This window comes from Mixophyes fleayi, chromosome 5 (genome assembly GCF_038048845.1).
Source record: "Mixophyes fleayi isolate aMixFle1 chromosome 5, aMixFle1.hap1, whole genome shotgun sequence".
NCBI classification, from domain to species: domain Eukaryota; kingdom Metazoa; phylum Chordata; class Amphibia; order Anura; family Limnodynastidae; genus Mixophyes; species Mixophyes fleayi.
Genome location: NC_134406.1, coordinates 33,474,735 through 33,499,924, shown reverse-complemented (window position 1 = coordinate 33,499,924; position 25,190 = coordinate 33,474,735). Strand labels below are relative to the sequence as shown.

Below are 25,190 nucleotides of genomic sequence, written 5' to 3'. Positions count from 1 at the left end.
ACACAGTCACTATTTGTAAATGTTTTGGAAGGAACAATTACTATTAGCGATCCTTGGCGTTTACTTGGTGATCATTCTCCGGCAGACTGCTGGTGTTACCTGATGACAGGTGGTGTTTATGTTAAGTCACTGACTCTCTTCTAAGAAACAATCAGAAGCTATGTAAGCATTTATTTCAGCCTTTAATATTATCAACGAGACTCCTAAAAGAAAACCAACTCAGAAGTATGTAGCATGGTAATATTAAATACAATAGTTTTAGTCTGCATTGGCAAAGAGAAACCATGTAAACCAGCGGTGGGCAACCAAGCCTTCTCTTGTGGCCCCCAGCAAGCGGCTCTAGATCTATTAGAATGGAGGCATCAGCCCCCCACATCAGATGATCCCTCTGCACAGTGCATGGACATCACACAGGATACATGGATGAGGCGTGCACTGTGCACTCCCTCCTTCCTCTGTGCAGCCTCTTTGAAGGCTGAAGGCCAACTCCTGCGGCTCTCCAGCTACTTCAAGTTGCCCATCATTGATGTAAACTCTTACACCCCTAGCATGTAACCAGGCAAGTAGATACGTGTCCATTTTTCACCTCCATGTAACACCCCTATTATAATCTGTCCTCTATTTGGAAAAAGTTCAGTGAAAACCAATGTTAAAGGTATATGTTTTTATTACTTAAGTTAATATTCCAAAAAAGAAATTCCAGTATAACATTGTCCATCACAGTTAAGATTTTATTTCTTTAAATCACAACTATGATATTCACCTAACTTCCTTGTACCCTCACACAAGAGTATAGTTGATCTACAACATGCTTTCAATAGATTTAAAAATAATTTAGTTCCAATTGAATTTAAATGTGATAAAAGAATGCATTAAGACTACTGCCAGCTTAGCATATATTTCTTGTATCAAGCTTTAGTAAAATTAGTCCTTATTTAGTTACCATTCACATAGTGCAAGGAATTTACTAGAGCGATTAGAAGAACAATCCCAGCCACTGCGATCCTCAGTAGGAGAATGAGAGGTCGTCCCAGGTAGGTCTTCTGAACAAGGGTAGCTGTTCCAGCGAGTGCTCAGGCGGGTTTCCTGGTGATTCAATGTTCAATATTATAATGTAAGATGGCAGAATACAAGTTGTAGTTTGTGTTTTGTTTTGTACTAAGGAATAAAACATTCCACAGACAATAATTACCCCAGTTTTAATAGCAATGCAAGCTCTGCAAAACAAATGTAGTTTGTACCATGTTATTTTTTTATTCCATATGCCTTTAGAATATCCCTTTTCTATAGTGTCACATAAACATCAAAAACCTTTTTGCGTATTGAAAATATACTTATGCCCTTCTATTGTACAGTCAACCATTGAGTTCTGAAGATATATTCTTCTTGAAACTTTATTACATAATTCCCATTGGAATTGGATTGAGGCACAAATAGATATACTAAATAATGAGGTCTTGGGATAAGATGAAAGCTGAAATCAAGGACTTCCCTGATCAACAGACACTAGGCCAGATAGGTATTATAATGTATACCAACCCCGGTTTGAAGATGTTATTTATGAACTTAATGCTAACCATATCCCTTCCACAACACTCCAGTCCCTTATTTCGGTCATTCATAAAGGAGATAGGGATCCGTAAGTATCAACTACCATCCAATATTGCTCCTTAATTCAGATCTTAAATGATTCATGAACATTCTAGCAAACAGATTAAAGTATGATTTTGCCAGCACTTACTGACAGAAATCATGTTATAAAACTAACACTAAAAATTTCTTTCTTAAAGGTCTTCTCTGGTCCTTGGTTTGGATGCAGAGAAGGCTTGTAACCATGTGTCCTGGCCTTTCATGTTCAAGTCCTGAGGAGGATGAGCTAAGTTTCTTTCAGGAAAATATATCTACTTTTTATAGTTGTTTTTCGTATTGGTCATATAAGGTTATAGTCCTCCCATCTGTTCACTGTTTTCCAATGCTACTCACCAAGGCTGCCCTCTACTCTTTCTGCCATTCATTCTATATACAGAACCTACAGCCATACATATTTAAACAATCCAGGATATCAGTAGGATAGAGGTCATGAACCATGAAGACGCTGCAACTTCTACACCATGGCAGGCTCCCCTAGGGGGGGCACATACCAAGAGACAGGAGGAGTTTACCATTCATCAGATCCATCAGCAGCACATGTAGGTGCATCTACTTAATTAAAAGCAATACCGGGTATCGAAGGCATCTATTGCACAGCGGAGGGAGCATGCTTTACCAGGTGGCTCATCAATGTGGAGGGGTCTTCCTTTTTACAACATTACTGCTCAATGTGGAAGATGGGAGAAGACAGAGAGAAAGGAACAAGGTCTGAGGAAGAAAAATAGCAGTGCTGCTGGGGTGGTAAGGAGCTGATGGGGAGAGGATGAAACAGAATAAGGTGCAGGTTTCAAAAAGATGTATGAGCAGGGAGAGATGAGAAAGGAGCATAGGTCAAGGAGAACGATAGAGAGAATAAGACCAGCATGGGGAGAAGCATACAGAGGAATAAAGGGAAGCAGGTGGAGAGAGGAGAGCAATGGTAAGAGAGCAGTGGAAAGCGTTGGACAGGAGAATAATGCACCATCTATCCATCCTCAAAGTGTCTGGGTTGGCATCCCTTATCTCAAAGGCACTGCTGGTGCTTAAGCCTAGGGCATTGGTTCTATTGAACACGGCTTAAAGATCTAAAATTGCTGGAATTTCCATCCATTTGATGGAAAGAATTAATGACTGGGGCATAAGCAGCAGAGCCCCTTGATTTGAGGGGCCCTGAACAGCAGTCCCACCTATCCACCCCCTAGACTAGGCTGGTAAGCATATCTTCTTATGCATATATCTACATTTGCCTGGGAATAAGGATTGGAATGAGTGGCCTGGCCACATATTTCAAAGAGCGGAGCGCAGCCTGAAAAGTTTGAGGGAAAAAAAAAATCTCTGTCCTATACTGCCCCCTACCTTATCTCAAATTTTTTTAGCAGCTTATGAAGCAATATCAGTATTCTAACTTAACACTGATAAATCAGAGGCTCTATTGGTATACCTCCTACTAATTAGAACTTAGACAAACAGAGCAGGGACTCAATACACGATCTTGAAATTTTTGCTGGCTTCACATTACGGATCTTTATATAAGAATTATTTCCTTCTTGTTTTTAAATGAATACTTACAGATCTCATTAATGGACATCCCTACAATATCTTGGAGGCTGCAAATACTCAATGAAAATCAATATCCTCACTCACTATTATTTACATTCTTCCAGTTAAAATTCCTTTACCACAATTGAACTTACAGGCAGATATAATGAAATCTGGGCTGGGCTGTATATTACAGATTATCTGTGTCAAAGTCCAGAGTAACCCCAGAGAGGTAATGGCTCTGATAGAAGTCTTGTTCTTCATATATATGGGCATTTATATTACCATGCTGCTGGTACCATATATAAAATGGGATATACAGCGGGTGGGCATATTTCTTCTCTGGCTTTGTTTCAAATATTGCCTTGTGTTGTCTTAGCAACTGTCTATCAGGCCTATTTAAGGCTCATTTGGGTGTGACTCCCAAGCCAGCCCTTGCTAGATATAAGCCCCTATACCTGGGAGGTAAGTGAATCTGATTATAACTGTATTTTAAAGGTGTTTGAAGCATATAAGTCAGTGTAGGACCTGCATATAATGAGGTGCCCTTGATGCTGGGATGCAGGCAAAATATGAACCAATATCTCATGTTTTCATTTTGCTAGATACACACAGATAAGCAGTGTTATAAGGTTAAGCACTGACAACAACTGTCTTTGTTTTGTTCTTCTATTGTATCCACCTTAACTTACCTTTGGGAAACAGCATCTCTTCCACCCCACAACACAGCAGACATGAACATTATGAAGATTCTACTTTGGCGACAGCCAATATAGACCGTATGTGGGGAGTAGCTGACAACTAATGAATTGGCTTCCTGCGTGTGAAATTTTACTAATTTGTACATTTATAAACAATGGTTTTCACCATTCATTCAAAATTCTCTTAGGAGTGCTGTATCGTTAACAAAGGCCTATCCCTTCAGCTACAACTGGTATGTACTTTTACTCTCCAGATGCCAGTGTTGCAAGTTCCATTGGGAGAAAATGTATAAAAACATTTGGCTGCTGCTAAATCTCAACATACCCAGCACTGAAAATATTAAGGGTAATTTATGAACCGTAAAGGCGAAAACTTACAGCACAAACACTCTTGTGACATCATGTGGGCACCCGGTTTTATGGGGCATGCAAGATGGAGGAATCCAATGGGGTGGAGAAGTTCGTATCGTTCAATTTGACCCACATGCAAATAAGAGATTTCACTTTGCACACGAGATTATTTTAATGAAATAAAAGGTGTAGACAATACATTTACAGGGGCTTTTCCTGCTTTGCAGGAGGGCACACAGCATTATTACTGCAAAAGGCCTTGAGTTTTCCTGCACCGATCAAGACTCATTATGTACTTTTATTGACGTACATTTTGCACCTTGCAGTTGACCTTTTGAGGAACACCCGTCTCTAAACACTAGTGGCCCATGTAATAAAAACATTTCAAACACACAGAAAGTGACACATGTAATAAAGACAGTCTTGATGTCCACTCACTATCATGATTAATTTGAGAAATTAAATTAAACAGAATAGTAGTTTAGAAAAAAAATAAAAATAAATCAGAAATGTTTCAATGAATTAAATGTGTAGGGGGGGGGGGGGGGCGTTGGTCTTGAAGAGATGTATCACTCTTTCCACCATGTACATCTTCAGGTGTTAGGAGCAGACTGATTTTCCAGTCCAAAACAGATATACAGCTTCTGTAAGATAACCCTCATATCTAAGCTCTCACAGCAACTGTTACACATATAGAAGAGTGGATTTTGTAAAAGCCGAGACGGGAAGTAGATTCTACTTATAATAAAGGTAAAATGAATCATATCTATCTATATCTATATAATTCAATCTATCTCTATATCTAATGTAATACCCAGAAGTGATGTAATGCTAAACTTGACATAGGAGTGTTTGTAGATTTGATTGAATTTGGAGTGAATTCACCTCTATAATAAGGACCATCTCCTTACACTTTCAGTGCTGACCTGTTTAATAGAATTCCCCCTCTGAACCTGAAGGTAGAATGCACTAATAGAAGCCTAGGCACCTGTTGTGCATTCTTTTAATTAAAAAGGTAAAAAATGAAGGAAACATTTAAAATATATACAATGTACTACTAAATATGACCTGTGTGTGCAGGTCTGATTTGCATTTTTTCGAGCAACTGCAGATTTAGGGTATAAATTCCGTTTAAAAGGATACAGGATTTCATATAGAGTGCTCCCAGCCTAAACGGGTGTTATGGTGAGGGTTGTGTCACAAACAGTGCACAGAATAAACCAGATGGTAAGTGACGGTGGTGTTATAAAATGGATGGTATGAAGAGGGATAATTATTTAAAACTTGTAAACTAAATGGGCTACAATTTAAGAAATTCAAATAATTGTAAAAAAAATAGGTGGAGGGTAAAACCTACCTCCTCTTCCTCTGTTGGTATAGATGTATTAACCAATGAGCAATAAATGGCCAAATGATTGCAAATGCCAACGTGCCAGATGAACTCTCAAAGTGCCACCAAGACGATTTCTGAGAAAGAAATGTATATATGAGACACAGGGACAGGTATGTCTAATCGCTATACAGTGCCAACACATAGGTTTCACCGATTAATGCAGTTTAATATGTGATGGCCACTAAAAGTAAATACAGTACTGGTTTAATGTGGAATGATGGTAATTCATACTTGTTGCCTAGCTTCCAGCTATGGTTCTCTGTAATTTGTCAGTTTAGGCTCTGATATATCCTTGCAACGCTCAGTAGACTTATAGGAGAAAGTCTATGAAGAAACAAACACACATTCTCCCACACCTCACACTATTATCTAAAATAACTTTAATTCTAAAGGAAAAAGACAGATTTGGCTGCTTTAGACCATTTTGACCCTAAAACAGCCATCGGATTTAATCACCATATATTTGCTATTAATCAGATGCTGATCAGGACATGCGGAAAATCTGGTAGGCTGATAACCGAGATTTGCCAATTTGCGGAGCCAGCCTGCATGAATTGAGCTCCATGTGAACCAATTGCTTAACTGGATCTGTCCTATTTGGTAATACAGGTGCTCCCGTTTCTCTCGCCTATCTGCCTATGTGTGGCAACGGATAGAGTTCCAACGATGGGTATCGGACTGCTGGTGTTTTAATAAAATGATGATGCAGAGAATCCACAACATGTAAAATCGAGGAAAAGGGTCTTGTTTTACCTTTTTAGCAGAATGTTGAACATTAGATTCCTGTAGCATTGCATTGGTCTAAAAAAATATATATAAAAAAAAAAAAAATAATTCTATAAGTTTTTCCTCAAAAACAAACATGGAAAACAGAAGGGGGAAAATCTGTACACTATGACACCCACAACTACTGTAGATAAGAGTGCTATATATCCTCCTGAAATTACATCTGATGTTAGCAGCTCAAGAAAACTTTCAAACTCACAAACTGCTCCGCCATGAATACCACTGAATAATTTGACAGTTAACATTGATGGGCTGCAAGTCCATTCCAATGAGCTGCGGCTCTAGCCACAGCTGCCGTGGCTCTAGCCACAGCTGCCGTATAACAAAATCACTACTTCTGTATTCTGGATAAGGAGTTTGAAAGTTCTCTCGGCTACCAACACGAATATTCATTTTGTGGACTCTGCTGTGATCTTACATAAGGCAACAGGGCGAGTAACTCATTTTCATTAAACGTGATAGAATACGATACTGGTGTCTTACAATTTAACCAATATTTTATATTCAATATTGACATATTTGCGACTGTATTTTCTTTCTTCTGTATTTGTTTATTTTTTGTTTTGTTGTTGGTATGTATGTACCTTGAAAATTTCCAATAAAAAATACTGGATTTAAAAAAAAAAACACGTGATAGAATACATACTTGGCGTCGCTACACAAGATCTATTCAACAACACGTTTCTCAGCTGTAGGACTTGTTTTGTTTACCAGGAATAACTATTTTAAAAACATTTTATTATTCATTTTTTTCTATGAAAGAAATGATAGAGCATGTTTTATCAGATGTGTATGAATGCATTAAACCTCTAATTGTTATAATACGCAACATATACGCAGTGAGCGGCTACCTGTGAGGCAGTAAGGGTCTCCAATGTTTCAAGCCTCCGAAGGACGTTCTGCATGTCCTCTTGTAGCCGCATCAGTACAACAGCAATCTGCTCATTTAGTTTTCCATTTGGTCCTCTCTCTGATCCCCAGCCCTCTCCTCCACCTTCACCACTGCCCATCTGTCCTCTTTGAGATCCTTCACCTACGGGGTGCATACGATTTGCTGGATGGAAGAAACAACATCAGTGTAGTTATAATTAAAAGGGAAACAATAATTATATCTCCATACCATTGCCCAAAAGTGCAGAGATCTACCCCAATGCCCTTCTCTTGCCATATGACATTAATATATTTCTGCATAACAAAACTTTGCCTGAACTTAGCATGTGCTAAAAATGAATGTTTACTAGTACATCTCATTAATAAGCCCACAATCAATCATCAGCCATTATTATACAACAAGCAAGCATAACAGATGTAATAAGATACATGCCATCAAATTGTATGGCAACACACTGGCAAGCATCTGAAAGTAACCATACACAGGAAGATGCAGCCAAATCAACCAGCGCTCCAAGTGGCTGGATCTATGTCCAATCAGATCACACAAGTATGTGGACAAATCAGACAAACTTGGGGGTAAATTTATCAAACTGCAGGTTTGAAAAAAAAAAAAAAAAAATGGAGATATTGCCAATAACAACCAATTAGATTCTAGCTGTCATTTTGTAGAATGTAGTAAATAAATTATAACAAGAATATGGTTGTTATTGGCAACATCTCCACTTGTTTGAACCCGCAGCTTGATAAATTTACCCCTTGGCCTTCAGAATGTGACTATATCCTAGGTGTCAGATGCAATCACCAACCGCATTTTTTCGACAGTCCTGATAATCATTTGATAAATAACGATCAGACATCAATTGCGATTGTAGCATACAGCTATTTATGCCTTATTCAGCTTAATACAACCAATGGTAATGGCAATGTGTATGGCCAACTATATTCCTTCACAAATACATAAAAAAAAACAAAAAAAAAACAAAAACTGCCTATGGGCAGAACACAGTAAAAGAACAGCATTCACCTATGACCAACCCAGCTGTCCATCATACATCAGTGTCGTACTGCAGGCGTTGAACCTGTGTTCTCCCTGTACCTTGTGGTGGGACAGCAGGGAATAACAAGGTGCAGTTTGAACCAAGTCATGCTAATGAATTATATTTCTATCTGCAACACACTATGTAAGCAGAACAGCAGTAGAGGCTGGAAACGAGTACTATTTCTGTTTTACTGCGTACTGCCCGTCGGCAGTATTTAGCTAATTTTTAGCTTCTACTCTAGAGAAACTCTTGATAATCATAACCTATATTTAGCCTATAAGCAAATCAAAGTCAGACATGTATACTGCTATTGGGTGACTCAAAGTGTGAGCTGATTAGCCATTCAGCATCACGCTTATCTTGCTAAAACCATTCCAGTCTTTAAATGATACAAAGGTCTTCTACAACAAGATTAATGCATGACAGCTGTTTTCAGGAGATTAAACATAGCCTATATATCCTGAAAACCACAAAGTTGGTCAACAGAAACCACAGTATGGATTTACATTGATAAATGACGATCATATTTTGACATTTACAAGTCATGCTTTGCCATTTATTTCACCAATTGAAATTAGTACAAAGAATTGTTGGTTTTATGCTAATCATAATGGAAAAATCTGGGGAAGCAATATTGGGGGTTAACATACCTCTCCCTCTCCTAGGAGTGAAGTATGGAGCCTTCTCATTGCCAGACTTCTCTTTCTGAGGTGTCCGGCCAGACGCCTTACCATCTTCTCCACCATCTTTGACCTCGCCCCCAACCCAGCTTTCTGATGAGAGCTCCGTCAGCATAGCGTCTTCTATTAGCTGACTGTGATCTACCTGTAGAACAAGAGACCCCATCGTCAGGTCAGCTTGGGAAACAGATTGTACAAGGATTCCTTCTTTCCTGGCACATTTAGAAGTACATTTATATAGGACTAATTATACAGCATTCCCAACCTTTATCAGCTCATGCATGGGATGTTTATGACGACAACTACAAATGTATTTATCCAAATTCAGGAGAACCTTTTACCCAGCATACTGCAATCTAAGTCAGTCACCAGGCGTTTGGGATATTTGCAATACGACATCATGAATAGACTTTTAAAGCTAGATTAGTACAGATATAGGTATATGAATGTATTTTTAAATAGAGGGCCATACCTGCAAATGCACCCGAGTGGAAGACTTGGGACAGATCAGGACATGTCCCCTAAATTATCTATACAACTTGTTCCATGAGACTACAACTTTTTCATGCAACCTTTAACCGTTTGAGTACTGGGGTTTATGATAGATACACCAAAAATATAAAGGTTCCTCTGCATCCCTGCTTGAGGACTGTTGTATAGGATGCCCTGCCAATCAATTGCCCCCAAGTGGAAGTTCCCTTTACCTGTCACCAAGGGCATTTTGCTTGGAATACACTGCACCCTGTACTAAAACCACCATGTAAAGTACATGAATACACTGCACCCTGTACTAAAACCACCATGTAAAGTACATGAATACACTGCACCCTGTACTAAAACCACCATGTAAAGTACATGAATACACTGCACCCTGTACTAAAACCACCATGTAAAGTACATGAATACACTGCACCCTGTACTAAAACCAACATGTAAAGTACATGAATACACTGCCTCCTGTACTAAAACCAACATGTAAAGTACATGAATACACTGCACCCTGTACTAAAACCACCACGTAAAGTACATGAATACACTGCACCCTGTACTAAAACCAACATGTAAAGTACATGAAATGCTAAACTGTTGAGGGCACCATGTATTGAGAGTAATATTCCCACCAAGTACAGAGATTATATAGTAGACACCTGAACATCCCTATAAAGGCCTAAGGGGTATATTTACTAAACTGTGGGTTTGAAAAATTGGAGATGTCTATAGCAACCAATCAGATTCTAGCTGTCATGTATTTACTACATTCTACAGCTAGAATCTGGTTGCTATAGGCAACATCTCTACTTTTTCAAACCTGCAGTTTAGCACATACACCCTTGAGAGTATTTCATGACATCTGGCAATCCTGTTTACTGGTTTTCTATTGTCACTACTGTTACTATATAAAGGCATGAAATTTAGCAGTGGAACAGAGACCTTGGAGAAGCGAACTCTCCCAAATCAAAGATAGAGAGAAATGCCATAACTGACCTATTTGTGTCATTACTTTTGAATCCTCCCCCCTTAGATTGAACAAGAACCTTGTGATATAAAATATATACTGTTTCTCTTTTATGCTCTCTTCTCTTTACCCTAGTAGTTCTTGATTTCAAAGGGATCTATGTTCCCGTTATGGTTTGTTAAAATACTGATTAAAATATGGTCTGTAATGCTTCGTAAATCGCAAAATGTAGAACAAGTGAGAAAACCCATAGTCAGCATCCGAGAGCTCTGCTTTGTTCTCAGCAATTAGTATTTTATAAAACTATAAAGACAGACGCATTTAGGAAATACAGGAACACGTTTTATCTCCTCTTGTAGAAACTGAATTTTTAGTTGTGGAATGAAACCCATTGAAGCCACTTTTAAAATGTTGCGTCAAAGCCAGAATTAAATAACACAAAGAAAAAGACCACTTACATCATCTTGTCCAAATTGCTCCATAGAGTCACAGAAAACCTCACTGTCCGAGTCACTCGTCAAGTGCTGCATTGTAGCAATATCCTCTTTGCAACCATCATCTAGAAAACAAGATTTTACTAGTTTTCATTTACATCTAGGAGGAAACTATGAGTATTCCTGAACTGGGTTCACACTCTACTCATTGTACGCTGTATTTCAGCTGTACCAAAATCTAGTGGGGAAAATAAACTGCATTTAATTAATCTAGGATGGATTAATAAATTATATCTTAACTTCACCGGACACAAACTATTTATTTAATATAATGGTTCACATGTTCTTCCATTAATCTTGCTTACGTATTAATCAGTACCAGCAACCTTTCCAGGGATAAACGACAGTAGGGACGAGTGTTAAGGATATGGCTGGGTACTTGGCAAGGGGAAATGTAAACAGAGATTAAAGAATTATGCTGCACATCATCCCAACCACTTTCCTAACACTCCTGTAGGTAATTGAAGAATGTATAAGATTGCCCTACAATTTTCTTTATAAAGATGCTTGGCTGATATAAGATCACCTGAAGCTTTGTATACTAACCTTTATTTTCTTCCAAGTCATTCAATGCAACGTCCTCTGTGCTCTCGTGCTTTGCATTCATCTCATCTGCAGTCTCACTGAGAATAGACTTGGTAGGTATGTGATTAGGAATGTCTGAAATATATTCACTGTGTTCCATATGTAAACCATTCACCATTGCCCCATCCAGGCATGGCTCGGGAGTTGAATCCTCCTTCATAGTTTTCTCCTCTATTACAAAATACAATAAACACAGGAGATCTCTCTAATGTGGCCATGGAGACAAGTGAAGACCTTGAACTAATTACTTTCTAGGAAAAATAGTATGTGAAACACAATGGTGTTTTAAATATGTTTATTAGTCTATAAAAATATCTGGAGACCACTGTAAAAACTGGTACACATGAAAAATGTGTTATTCATAGCAAAATATTAGAATTAATAATTTTCCTAGTAGTTTTAGACCATGAGAACAAGCATCTGGTTCCTAAAGGAAACAGTATATTTTCCTGTGCGCCAGTTTTCTAACTTGTCCACAAATATTTGGAGACAATAAAAAAAAAAACTAAAAAAAAAACTAAATAAAAAAAAAACAAAACATCTAAAATCGATATAGTTAGTAGTAACATCCACAAATATACAGTACATGGAGAAGTTCCTGCATCCTATCTATTTATTAAGAACAAGGGGCCCGTAACAGCTATGAGATAAAAGTGGTGTAGAGGACATATTTAAGGGGGAATTCTCTGCTTTGATAAATATATAGCAGAGATTGCTGCAGGGGGAGGAAGGAAGGAAGAATCTGGAGCAGAAAAAAAAAAAAAAGGCAACAAAAAAAAAATGGATCAGTTCATGCAAAAGCTAACTTGGTCCTTACCAAATACCTTAAAAGCGCCAATATGCCATATATTGGTGACAACAGTAGTAGCAGCACTTCTGTCGCTGAAAGTGAACTGGGGGCTACTTTTATCTTTTCACTTAGGGCCCTGTAAAGACTACAGGGGAACACAATATACTAAACACAGATTTATGGTGTCACTCTGTACAGACTGTAAAGTCTTGTGGCCACACCCCCAATGTCAGAAATGCCCCTCCCACTAGATCATGCCCACAAGACATTGTGCTGCGAGTGGACTAACAACCAATAAAATTAGTCAGAGGGTTTTGGGAATTATTATTAAATACCTTTAGAAAATCTCAGGAAAAAATATGCAACATGATTACACCTTAGCCCAGCGGATCCCAAAGTGGCGCTGTCACAGGGGTGCCACGGCCAGGAAGAGAAAAAACAAAAAAACAAAAAGCATCCTCCCTCCTCTCTTCTCACTGAATATCGGGCGTGGTGTAATCACGTCCAACATTCAGTGACGAGTGCCAGGAGAGAGAAGGATGCTGGGTAACCCGGGCGCCGCGTGGATTGGTAAGTTTTTTTTTTCCGTTTTTTTATTTCTTCTCTTCCTGGCCCCCAGGATGCAGAGGGTGCAGAGTGTGCGGAGATGAAGGAGGGCGGCAGAGTGTGCGGAGATGAAGGAGGGCGGCAGAGTGTGCGGAGATGAAGGAGGGCGGCAGAGTGTGCGGAGATGAAGGAGGGCGGCAGAGTGTGCGGAGATGAAGGAGGGCGGCAGAGTGTGCGGAGATGAAGGAGGGCGGCAGAGTGTGCGGAGCTGAAGGAGGGCGGCAGAGTGTGCGGAGCTGAAGGAGGGCGGCAGAGTGTGCGGAGATGAAGGAGGGCGGCAGAGTGTGCGGAGATGATGGAGGGCGGCAGAGTGTGCGGAGATGATGGAGGGCGGCAGAGTGTGCGGAGATGATGGAGGGCGGCAGAGTGTGCGGAGATGAAGGAGGGCGGCAGAGTGTGCGGAGATGAAGGAGGGTCGCAGAGTGTGCGGAGATGATGGAGGGCGGCAGAGTGTGCGGAGATGAAGGAGGGTCGCAGAGTGTGCGGAGATGAAGGAGGGCAGCAGAGTGTGCAGAGATGAAGGAGATGTGCTTTATTTTTGCATACAACTAAATAAGTATTTCTGTCCTGACCTAAATACTTATTACGTTTTTTTTGACCCAACTACTTATAAAACGAGATTGCTCGGTAATTATTTTGAAGGGGTGCCTTGAAAAAATTATGGAGACTCTATGGGTGCCGCAAACTGCAAAAGTTTAGGAAACATTTCCTTAGTCTACTGATATTTACACGGGACAAATACAAATGAAAAAATGTAATAGGACCTGTGTGACTTTAATACCATGTTCACTTTGCTCCGTTTCTCCTTCATCATCATCATCATCGTCTTCCTCTTCCTCCTGCTTCCCAGCCTCCTCCTCTTCTGATTCTGCTCCGCTGTCACTACTCTCTGCCTTCCCATTCACAGCCTTAAAATTAGGCGTTGAAGTCAGGGCAGTGCTCAGGTCTGAGGAAGGATAAAGTTAAACAATACATATACACTCTTTTCCTGTTAATACAGGTTAGACATGCAGTTTGTTACAATTAACTTTGTCCAAAAAAATACAAGAATATGCATATGGAAAGTATGAAATCACTTGAAGAAAATTATCCATATGTTAGATATTTGCAGCTGCACAAGTAAAGGGTATGTTGGTACCATAAGAAAATCGAATGTCCCATTAATTTGCAAAAAAAAAATCCAAAACATAGATCAGATCATTTCTACAGAACGTTGTTCACCACATAAGTTTCTTACACATAGGCATTAAAAGCGTCTTCTTAAAGCCTGTTTAACACTTTGTAATGCTGAAAGTTCAAAAATATAGTAAGGGAATGGACCTGTACACACACACAGACAGATGTAAGCTCTGCGTCAATTTCACCATTGTCTGCAGCATATACAAGCACCAATGCTCAGAACTTAATACTCTATATGGCAGGGTGGTTTTAAGAACACACTTTCATTGTTCTGTTAAAAGGGAAGTCAAAGTACATTATTCAGTCTCTGTTAAAAGGTGTTATTAACCATATATACAGGGCCTTAAGGGGGAATTCTCAAAGTCCTGTCGTGTGATGTTAGGATACTAAACATTGCTCACCACACATAAATGAAGCAATAAATAAAGAGAGAAAAAAATCAGCAATGTTCAGATATCGTAAAACCCAGAAATACAAGCAGGAGCACATCACTCGGGGCTCTGATGAGGCTTCACTCAGAATGGAGTTCCCCCTAAATCTCAGTAAGCTATTTTAGTTGTAACAGATGATACTACAACCTGGAAAAATATCATGTCTATGGGCCCGATTCATTAAGGAAAGTGAAGTAAAAAAAATTTAGTAAGTAGTCTCCTGGACAAAACCATGTTACAATGCAAGGGGTGCAAATTAGTTTTCTATTTTGTACATTTTTGCAATGTCTGTTTTTTCATGTAGCACACAAATACTTGATAGCTTATTTGTACACTGAAATTTAAAGTTGATATTTGTGTGATACATGAAAAAACAGACAGTATTTAACTTATGTGCAAAACAGAAAAAGGATTTGGAATCAGACTGGTTGCTATGGGAATACAGCAACTTTCTGCACATTGTTTGGTGCTGTTGCTTCTCAACATGCAATGACTGGTCTTCTAAACAAGATAGCTGGACAAAGTAAATCAAAATGATTTTTTCCTTCCTACCTTCTAAAGACTTAGCAACTTTGTCCAGTCGTACTGGCATGTGAAAGGAAAAAAGAGCAGAAAGATTTCATTGCAGGGAGTGGACAGGCAGAGGAGTAGAGAAACATTTACTATATTTATTCTAGAATACAAAGCAGGAGTTAGGCCAACCTGATGTTACAACAGATCCTCGCCCATGCTTTTTGTCTTCCACTATTTCATAAAATGGACCCATGACTTGGAGTAATTCTTCCACTTTCTCCGTCACTGGCATGGTCTCAAGAATCTAGTGTCCAGAAGGCAAGAAGTCATACAATGGCATACGGATTCACGTTCCTTACACTCTAACCAAAATCTGGTTGCATAAAGAAACAAGTATTACTCCGAGCCAATAGCAGCTCCCTAGTGGTCACTACCACTAAAGGTCAAAATACACATAGGGGTATATTTACTAAACTGCAGATTTCAAAGAGTGGAGATGTTGCCTATAGCAACCAATCAGATTCTAGCTATCATTTATTTAGTGCATTCTACAAAATGATAGCTAGAATCTGATTGGTTGCTATAGGCAACATCTCCACTTTTTCAAACCCGCAGTTTAGAAAATATACCCCATAGTTTTTAATAGGTGCTCATCCTTACTATGTAGTAACTGTAATCATTTACACCACACGCTGCAGGGAAACTACAACCTATAAAGAAATGTTTTTCCTTAGTTGCCTTAACAGTACATTAACAGCAGAACTATACAATCTATGTTTGCCTCAATAACCAAGAATGTGTAGAATGGTTTGGAATTTATTTTTCATGGTCAATCCATGACTATCTTCAAGTACCACTAAAACTATCTATAAGCTACTAATGACATTAAGCGGGCCTCTCCTGCTATGATATTGGCCCATTCTCTCAATGTGTAAAATGACCACAATGCACAATAATCATTAACTGGCACATTGTTAAATGTTTTCAAAATAGGACTAAGCAGCCTGTTGGTTTGGTCATATTACAACCACACACTAATAGGCATCGATGATGCAGCTACAGGTTTGGCCAAATTGAGCGTTGGCTCCATTGAGCGTTGGCTCCATTGCCGGCACTCTTAGCTGGACCGGACCTGTGTGCCTTCAAATACATACAGTATATATATATCTGTCCATACACAGACAGCTCTGCTCAGCCTGGATTACTGTCCAGTTAGGCTATGAATCCCGTCTCTCAGAATAGAAAGTGAATGAGCAGATCACAGGCAGTGCAGTTAGAGCAGTCTGCTATAACCACACACTGGAATATATCAGGCAATGGCATATCAGGACCAATCATCATCCAATTAATACCAATCACATTTTGATTTCTGGTTATTTTGGGCCAATACATGCAGCAATCAAATATGTTACCTTTATAAATTGCTACGTGTATAGAAGTTTTGCAGGCTTCCCAGAATAGAACATATTTGAGATAAGGGTTTGATCGCTGGGAACGTCTTTTTCACTAAGCACATCACATTTTTGTGCACTTATTTTAACATTTTAATTAACTTTTCAGAGCTTACGATTGGTTGGTAACTAAGGAGAAAACTAAATGCAATGTGAAATGACTTTTCTTGTTTCATGGTAGGCAGACTTTTAGATGTGAATTTTACAAAGTAACTGCTCATGATGGGTAATGAGGGTCTACATTTAGCGACCCTTTCACAATACATTCTACATAAATCTTCTGCACTTATAGCTTATTCCAGAGTTATTCACCTCCAAAATGGTCATGGGGTGAGTGACATAAATATGATAAATACATGATCTATGGTCAGATTAAATCAATCAGGTCACAAAATAGAGAGGACACCAGATGAACATCTCATGTGCAAGGTGGAGCTAATAAGTCAAGCAAATTATTATAGAATTGTAGAATTCCACGGAGCTCATACTGATTTTATCAGAGTACTACTGAGTTTTCTGCTGCATTACTTATTGGGGCTTTTGTATTTATATTTTTAACAGCTGTATTTCTTTGACCACGCAGATCCTGCTGCTGCTTATCCTCACTTGAAATTCTATATGACACATTTAGAAGATAAGCGAGGAGCAGGATAAGTGATTAGCTTCTGTATGAAATTACAACTTACAAACCACTTAGCTATAATAAAATCTCAGCAGAGTGCTTATTAGTTTCCTGTGGAAATGCCATAACCCAGATCAGTGAGTTGTTCTTTACAGGATGTCCTGATGACTGCAGCAGACAATTAAAATGTATATTCTGTTCATCACTTTCTGGTAACCATAAAGATAGGTGTCGCTATAAGAGTGCTCACTTCCATACTGTATTTTTACACATAGCACCATGGGAATGGCTCTGCCAGAGACTGGGTAACTGGAGATGGAGGCACTTGCAAAGAAATAGGAGATATATTTAATATTCTACACAATATGGAAAAAAATAAAAGTTTAGGTTTGAATACGAAGATAGATATTAATTGATGGACAGTTGCGCTATCAAAGGTAGATAACAGAAAGATTAATATTACATCACATTCTAAAGGTTAATTCTGTGTATTCTACTTATGAACAGTGCTTGGGACCTTATTGCATGGGTAGCTATTTTAAATATTTGGTATGGTCATAACACAGGGAGTCATCATCATTATTTATTTATATAGCGCCAGTAATTCCGCAGCACTGTACAGAGAACTCACTCACATCAGTCCCTGCCCCATTGGAGCTTACAGTCTAAATTTCCTAACATATACACATATACACACAGAGAGATACTAGGGTATGATTTTGGATTGTGGGAGGAAACCGGAGCACCCGGAGGAAACTCACGCAAACACGGGGAGAACATACAAACTCCTCACAGATAAGGCCATGGTCGGGAATTGAACTCATGACCCCAGTGCTGTGAGGCAGAAGTGCTAACCACTAAGCCATCCCACCGCTGTCTATGGGGCAGGGACTGATGCTAATGACAAATATTCTCTGTATAGCGCTGCGGAATTGATGGCGCTATATAAATGAAGGAGGAGGATGATGAGAGGATTTTAGTGGAAAATTAAAACCTAGAGTAATATCATTGCTAATAAAATATTAGTATAGGGATATATGTTATATATGGAGCATTAAAAAAAATAAGACATATATACATTTCATAGTGATGTCCCTTTAGATTAATGCAGTTTAACTATTTGAACTGTTACATCTAATAAATAGACAGCATCATTCCAAAACAAGTAATTCATCCATGTGATCAGCACAGCTAACAGCCTGAAGCTAGGCATACATACTGATCTATCCACCGAGACCATGCGTGACGAGAGGACTGTGCATTCGCACATATTTTGTAAATAAGCTGTTCTGCAATTCAAGAGCATTTTGTACCCATACAAATCAGTATGTTTTACTTCCTGCACATTATATTAGCACATACATGTGAATTCCTGCGACCACTAACAAGGGGTATTTTACTAGTTTAATTATCCAAATATTTATATCTTTATTTTAGATTGCCGTTCCCTAGAGATAGAACAACACTAATTTATGTGACCATGAATACTATTGCATTATAATAGTGATTTTACCAACTGAGCGCTCAAACTATTTAACGTTTAACATTTGGATAAATATGAGACAAGAACAACAAGAACAATACAAATTATGACTACAAGCAAGTCTCAGTGTGTGGCCTAATGACTGGAAGATGAGCAATGTTTTCTAACATACTATATAGCCTTCTCCAACTAAGCATAACACTACTGGTGAAAAAGAGGACAAGAAAAGGGTTTGGCGAAACTAGTCTGAACATTTCTCATTTCATTCCATCAAGACAATTGGAATGTTATTTCATGTATTTACAAGACTTTCAAATCTGTAAGTCTAAGCAGAAGATTAACTACATACAATTCACTGCCTATGGATCTTACCTTTTTCATTTCATCAACGTAAGCAATCATAGCATCTTCCTTAGACATGTCGCCCAATGAATTCCAGGCATCCCTTTACAAGAAAACAAAAGTCAACCCAGCAGTGTAATGTAAAGGGAAAGAAATACGTGTTCTAGTACACAGCAAACATCACATGCAGACAAGTAAGTAGGGATTTGTCAGTTCAGAATTGACACATGATCTAATTACTATTCTGCAGGTTTCAAAAAGTGGAGATGTAGCCTGTAGCAACCAATCAGCTTCTCTCTATAATTAATCTAGTACATTCCACAGAATGACAGCTAGAATCTGACTGGTTGCAATAGGCAACATCTACACTTTTTCAAACCCGCAGTTTAGCAACTATACTCCATACAGAACATGTTTTTGCTCTATATAACAAACTATACACTATTATAAACCATTTACATTATAGATAAAATATTTTTTATTTAAACATTTGCATGGTATTTTGCAAAGCAATTTCAACATGAGGTCTTTAACCTAGACATTAATGAGACCTATATGCAAGTAGTATGTGCCATAGTTATCAGTACAACTTCGCTGTATGCAACTCACCATTTGTATCGGCCAACAGGATCCCAGAATGCAGGCCTTGCTATATTGCATGGTCCTAACGTTGCTTGTTTATAAAAACTGTAAAACTTCAGCATCATGTCATTGGATGGCTGAAAAGAGCCTGCAAATAAAAGTTACAATTTACTAAACCAAAACGTGTCCTTGTTTCTGTCCTTTTAGTCAGTCATTCTTAGAACAGAACCCAATAACATCTGAAACTTCCAATTTATCGTGCTAAACAATATTTTTTAATGACAATGAATACACAGGTTTTTAAATTACTGTTCTCCTTGATTAAATCAAGCTTTGAACATGGTGCAAAAATGGAATAAGAGACTGCATGCAATTATAAATAGGAAAAATAATTGCACCAATTATATTTCATGTATATTGTTCTCAGAATAAACCTGCGGCAGGACACCTAGGTGTGATTAAGGAGAGTAATATACAGAAAGCACTGTAAAAGGTTGCAGAAAAGGCTGGCAAGTTATGCTGGGACTTGCAGTTCCATCACAGGTTAGTTACCTCCATAACAAGTGCTGTCAAATTACCACAATGAAAACAATAAGTCAGAATAATGAAGGGCAAAATTTAGGTGTTTAGGGATATTAAAATAGGGAGAAGACATCACTACTATTTCTATTGACACTTATACTAAAACAACGATCACTGGGAAAGGCCAGGCATCTTCCAATTGTCTTGTGCAGGGAGCAAGAATAAAAATCTGATCAGACATTTATCATTTTTGCAAATCATTGATGATCAGGAAAAGACGACATATACACAAAGATAATGGTGATAATGGGGCAAACATAAGCCTAAAGTCAAGCAAGGTTCACAAAAAAAAGTTTACTCAACTTAGATGGGGACAGCACTTGCCCTGATGGGAACATGACTGATCCTATGTTACAATATTTAGCTTGTGCTCTGGACAGCTATCATTCTGTTCCCACTGTATAATTCTGTGGGATACTCTACTCATTTAATGGTAAGAATTAATATGAACCGATTGATTCTTACCATTTTTGGGCAAGCTCTGGATCACACTCACAGCTGCTTCAAATCTTGTTTGGTGAAGGGGTTTTGTGTCTGCCATATTAGGAATAGGGATATCGCAAAAACAAATCCTGAGAGATCAGAAATCTGCATTACATAAAGAGAAGTTTAACGTTAACCATATACCACAGGCTAAAAAGATGTAATATTGTTACAGCTAAATAACAAACAAATACAAGGAATAGCCAACAATTGCATGAAGAATAATGTTATTTTAATTGTAATTTGTTAAATAAAAATAAATAAGCATTAAGGGCTAGATTTACTAAACTGCAAGTTTGAAAAAGTGGAGATGTTGCCTATAGCAGCCAATCAAATTCTTGCTGTCATTTATTTAGTGCATTCTACAAAATGACAGCTAGAATCTGATTGGTTGCCATAGACAACATCTCCACTTTTTCAAACCCGCAGCTTAGTAAATATACCCCTAAGTCTGTGTGTGCATATAACAAGAAGCTCGCAAATGATTAAAACGTGATGTATACCAGCACAATGAAAGCATGCAAGAATAATGTTCCAATAATCAGACTGGGTGGGTGCTCTCTAAGAAAAGGATCATTATCTCCTCTCACATATGCCTAAATACACATGTTAAACCACAGAGGGGCCTATTTTTTTGAGCTACAAAATATCTTTTTGGACCAGACGACCGGGTCCCTGTCACACACTCTATTTCAGTCATGTACTTTCCTTTGGAAAATCAGGTAGCGCCAAAACACAAGTGTTGAAAATGCAGGTGAAAAGCAAAGACTGATTCTCATGCTAACTGCATTAGACTTTGTTGGTCTAAATCTTTACAATGTAATGGAACTTCATGAAGACTTCCAATTTACTGCATGAAGTATATTACATGGTCTCTATTCATATTTAAAATTCACTGCCTTGTGCTGCAAAACAAATATTGGCCTTTTGTTTTTTTACATAAGTTATTATCTCCTCTTAAGTCAATTTTTCCCCAGCCAGTTGCCAGATCTGTATGAAATGACAGCCCTCAATCCAATTCACCTGTAATTTAAATATTCAAAAATTTAATAAATCTTAATTTGCACAGTACAGAGAAGGGTCTCTCAAGCAGACATACATGTGTCCTCTAAGGTTACTTCAGACAGATTAAAGGGATAGTCCCACCTGCTAAATTAAACCACAAACTTTATAAAGCAATTAAATATATATCAAAGGCTGCGCATTACTGAGCTGAATCGTTTAAGTGAAATAACTGGAGTGTACTGTATATTTAAATATGTCTAAAACACTCTCTTTCACTCATATGCAGCAAATGGTCATGTTAGGAGAAAGCTCTTGAAACACAGAGGGTGGATTGGAGGATTCATACATGGGGCCGGGCCAGTGATGTCACAGTAACTCAAATGACTGCATTCTCAGCTTTCTGACTTGTACAAAGTCCCATCAGGACACTGACCTAAATATGTGGGAGAAGATTCAGCTGCCTGTCAGGAAGTAATGGAGTTGAATTAGAACATAGGCTTAATACATACTAATTTATTTTACCTTAAAAGCTCATATCTACACATTACAATTTTGGCATTTAGTGTATTAGGAATTAATAAAACATATTCAACACAAATTAGGAGTTATTTTTAAAACATTTATACGCACTAGGAGGTACTTGGAACAGATGTATACACTTTAGGGCAATGATGGGCAACAGGAAGCCCTAGGGCCACATATGGCTCTCCAACCTTTCACCTGTGGCCCCCAGCTTCATCCTGTTTTATTGTCAGATTTGTTTGTTATAGCTTGTAACATTTGTTTAAATGCCTGATGATCAATCCCAACACTAAGCTAGGAGTATTATTTCTTTCTTCTCTGACATCGATTGACATCCCTTGACACCCTTTTGTAATCTAACACACACACACACACACACACACACACACACACACACCAAAAAAGGGCAATATCCTTTCATTATACTTTTTGGAGAAACTTATTAGATCATACCACTAAATTAGGTGTTTAAGGTAGTTTGCCCAACTGAACGAAGCCATATTACTCAAAACCCATAGATACATCAATTAAACTTCCCCCTGCTTCCACATGTGTGGAAATGTTTCTCAGCATCTGCCACAGAAATTCTTTCACTCCACCGTAAATAAATTATAGGTCTATCTAAGGACTCCAATTGCCCAAATGTGGCTGACCTCAGACCTACTTGTTCCACTGTTTTTGGGCTTGTCCCATTGTAAAGGGCTTCTGGACCTGTGTGTGGAGATTCTCAATGACAGAGCTAGAACTATCTACTGTTCACACCCAAATTGGCGATTTTGGCCATTTTGCCTCAAAACACGGGAGCTTCGAAAAGGGAGAAAAATTATATTAATGGCCATTTCGGCCAAATGAGGACGCAGATCTCTCTCCCAACCACCACACTTGATTTATTTAAAGGAAAAAATGTTTTTTATTATGCGAATAGACTGATTGTAGCGTCCTTTCAGAAAGAACACATTTTTTTGAAACATGGGAAAGCTGTATCAATACTTTAACAAATTCCCTTAGAGAACATCTTTGGGAGTGCTTTCGTCTGATAATTTGGTATGAAACTAGAGTATTTTTACAAGATTTTCCGATTTACCTCTAATGTTGTGGATTTTCTACCCTTCTGTCTCCCTGTGCCTTAGGTCTCCATGTGAAATTGTTCAGAGAATAAATAAAGTTGCTATTATTATTTACAATAGTCTCGATTGGTAAGGTCTCAAGGGTATGTGGGTAGGTCTGAGAGACATGGGGGGATGCGAGCAGGTCTGAGTGGCATGTTGAAGACATGTGGGGGCATGCAAGCAGGTCTGAGTAGCATGTTGAAGCCATGTGGGGGCATGCAAGCAGGTCCGAGTGGCATGTTGAAGCCATGTGGGGGCATGCAAGCAGGTCCGAGTGGCATGTTGAAGCCATGTGGGGGCATGCAAGCAGGTCCGAGTGGCATGTTGAAGACATATGGGGGCATGCAAGCAGGTCTAAGTGGCATGTTGAAGACATGTGGGGGCATGCAAGCAGGTCTAAGAGGCATGCAGGGAGCTTTAAAGTACATGTGGGATCTGATGGCTTGTGAGGGTCTCAGTGCAGTTGGATGCACTTTGCAGCAAGTGGAAGGTCTAAGTGGCATGTGGTGGCATTTTTGGAGCAAGTGAGGGACATGTGGGTGCATTTTGTAATGAGAGATGTGGGAATGCCAAGGTCTTTTTACAGCCGTTTCTTCATTCTTGAAATTAAGGGCAATGTGCAGCCCTTTTGAAAGCTGAGGGGCTGCATATATCAGGTTGCCCATCTCTGCAATAAAGTGTATATAATATTATCATCATTGATCTGTTAGGCGCCACATTGCATAGCAGTGCCTCACAGTGGGGGAAATAGGGCGTACTTAAGATGGGGACACACAGACAGACAAATTAAGTGTAGCTGCACAAACAAAGGCGATACAAAAAGTTTGAGCAGCACTTCAAGAGAGAATAAGACCAGAAGCTGCAGTTACTCTGCTGCAGAGGATCATTGAACATTCTTGTAACACTCTTGCAACTAAAGGGGACATGACAGTCCCTGGAACTTAAGGATAATTTGCACCACTTGTGGTCCTTCAGATGTAGTTGGACTATAAGCTTCACAACATCTGGGGACTGCTATAAGTCAAGAATGCATGGCACAGTACCCAATTACAAACAAATACATATGGCAATATAGAGTGTGTGTTCAAATATGTATATAAACGACGTAGTCCAATGGATATTTGATTTACCTGCAGTCACGGTTAAATGTCTGAAATATAGAAGATAAACGTATTACATAAGCATTTGCACGGCTCTCGGGCAGCTCCAGCAGCTGGACAGTACCTGTGTACTGATAGTGGTGTATGGACACAGTTGGGTCATGTCAACATCTCCAGAATACAAAGGTCAGGGTGACGTGCGGCCCAACACTGGAAGCAGCGTACATAAGGCTATAGAGCACAGTGATATACCGTTCAGCCTGTGCAATAGCTCATACCTCACCGGGATTACAAGAGCAGGAGGAACCGATCACCTGTGAATACACCTGCAGACCCCGGAGCTGTCATACTGTATCAGTCTGTCATAACCCGCTGCACGGCATGCCGGGAATTGTAGTCCTCGGGGATCTTCGCAAACACAGCAACGCGTGATCACTAAGAACGTTTTTCAAAATAACTTTATTGACACCGTATGTTCGTGCGGCGGCATAAACAATGGTTTGTAGATTAAACTATTTGCGCCTTGTCGCGCGACGGCGGCCATTTTCTTGTAGTGTGATTCGCTTGTATAGCAGAACAATGCGGTTTGTTGTACTACATAATAATTGCTTTAAGTGTGTTTTGCCGAATAAAATAAAAATAAAATACACTTGTATTTGCTTTTTATGTGCACAGCTGCTTGTTACACGTACCATTCAACGGCCAGTTTAGTCTGTAAAGAAATTACTGACAGATGATCCCAAATTAGGGACAGTCCCAGTTTTTAAACATTTATCCCTCTAAATGTCTCTATTTTCAGTCTTCAGTATTGTATAATACATTTTCTCCTGTTATGTATATTG

At 38.9% G+C, this 25,190-nt stretch overlaps 1 protein-coding gene across 7 annotated transcripts; it reads right to left on the bottom strand.

Annotated features, from left to right (window-relative positions):
• Window positions 1-649: 649 nt before the first annotated feature.
• ACBD5 (acyl-CoA binding domain containing 5) lies at window positions 650-24,781 on the bottom strand. Of its 7 annotated transcripts, none has more exons than XM_075211994.1 (14): window positions 24,379-24,778; window positions 20,595-20,717; window positions 19,575-19,695; window positions 18,996-19,068; window positions 15,257-15,371; window positions 15,107-15,139; window positions 13,726-13,890; window positions 11,510-11,719; window positions 10,928-11,028; window positions 8,984-9,158; window positions 7,251-7,453; window positions 6,367-6,414; window positions 5,578-5,687; window positions 650-1,086 (listed from the first exon to the last, which is right to left on the bottom strand). In XM_075211994.1, exons 2-14 carry the CDS (start codon window positions 20,668-20,670, stop codon window positions 1,074-1,076), a joined length of 1,443 nt encoding a protein of 480 aa, XP_075068095.1. In that variant the 5' UTR covers window positions 20,671-20,717; window positions 24,379-24,778; the 3' UTR covers window positions 650-1,073. The 7 variants fall into 7 exon arrangements, with proteins under 7 accessions (XP_075068095.1, XP_075068096.1, XP_075068097.1 ...); XM_075211995.1 differs by having other exon boundaries at window positions 24,473-24,778; XM_075211996.1 differs by having other exon boundaries at window positions 24,627-24,778.
• Window positions 24,782-25,190: the final 409 nt, after the last annotated feature.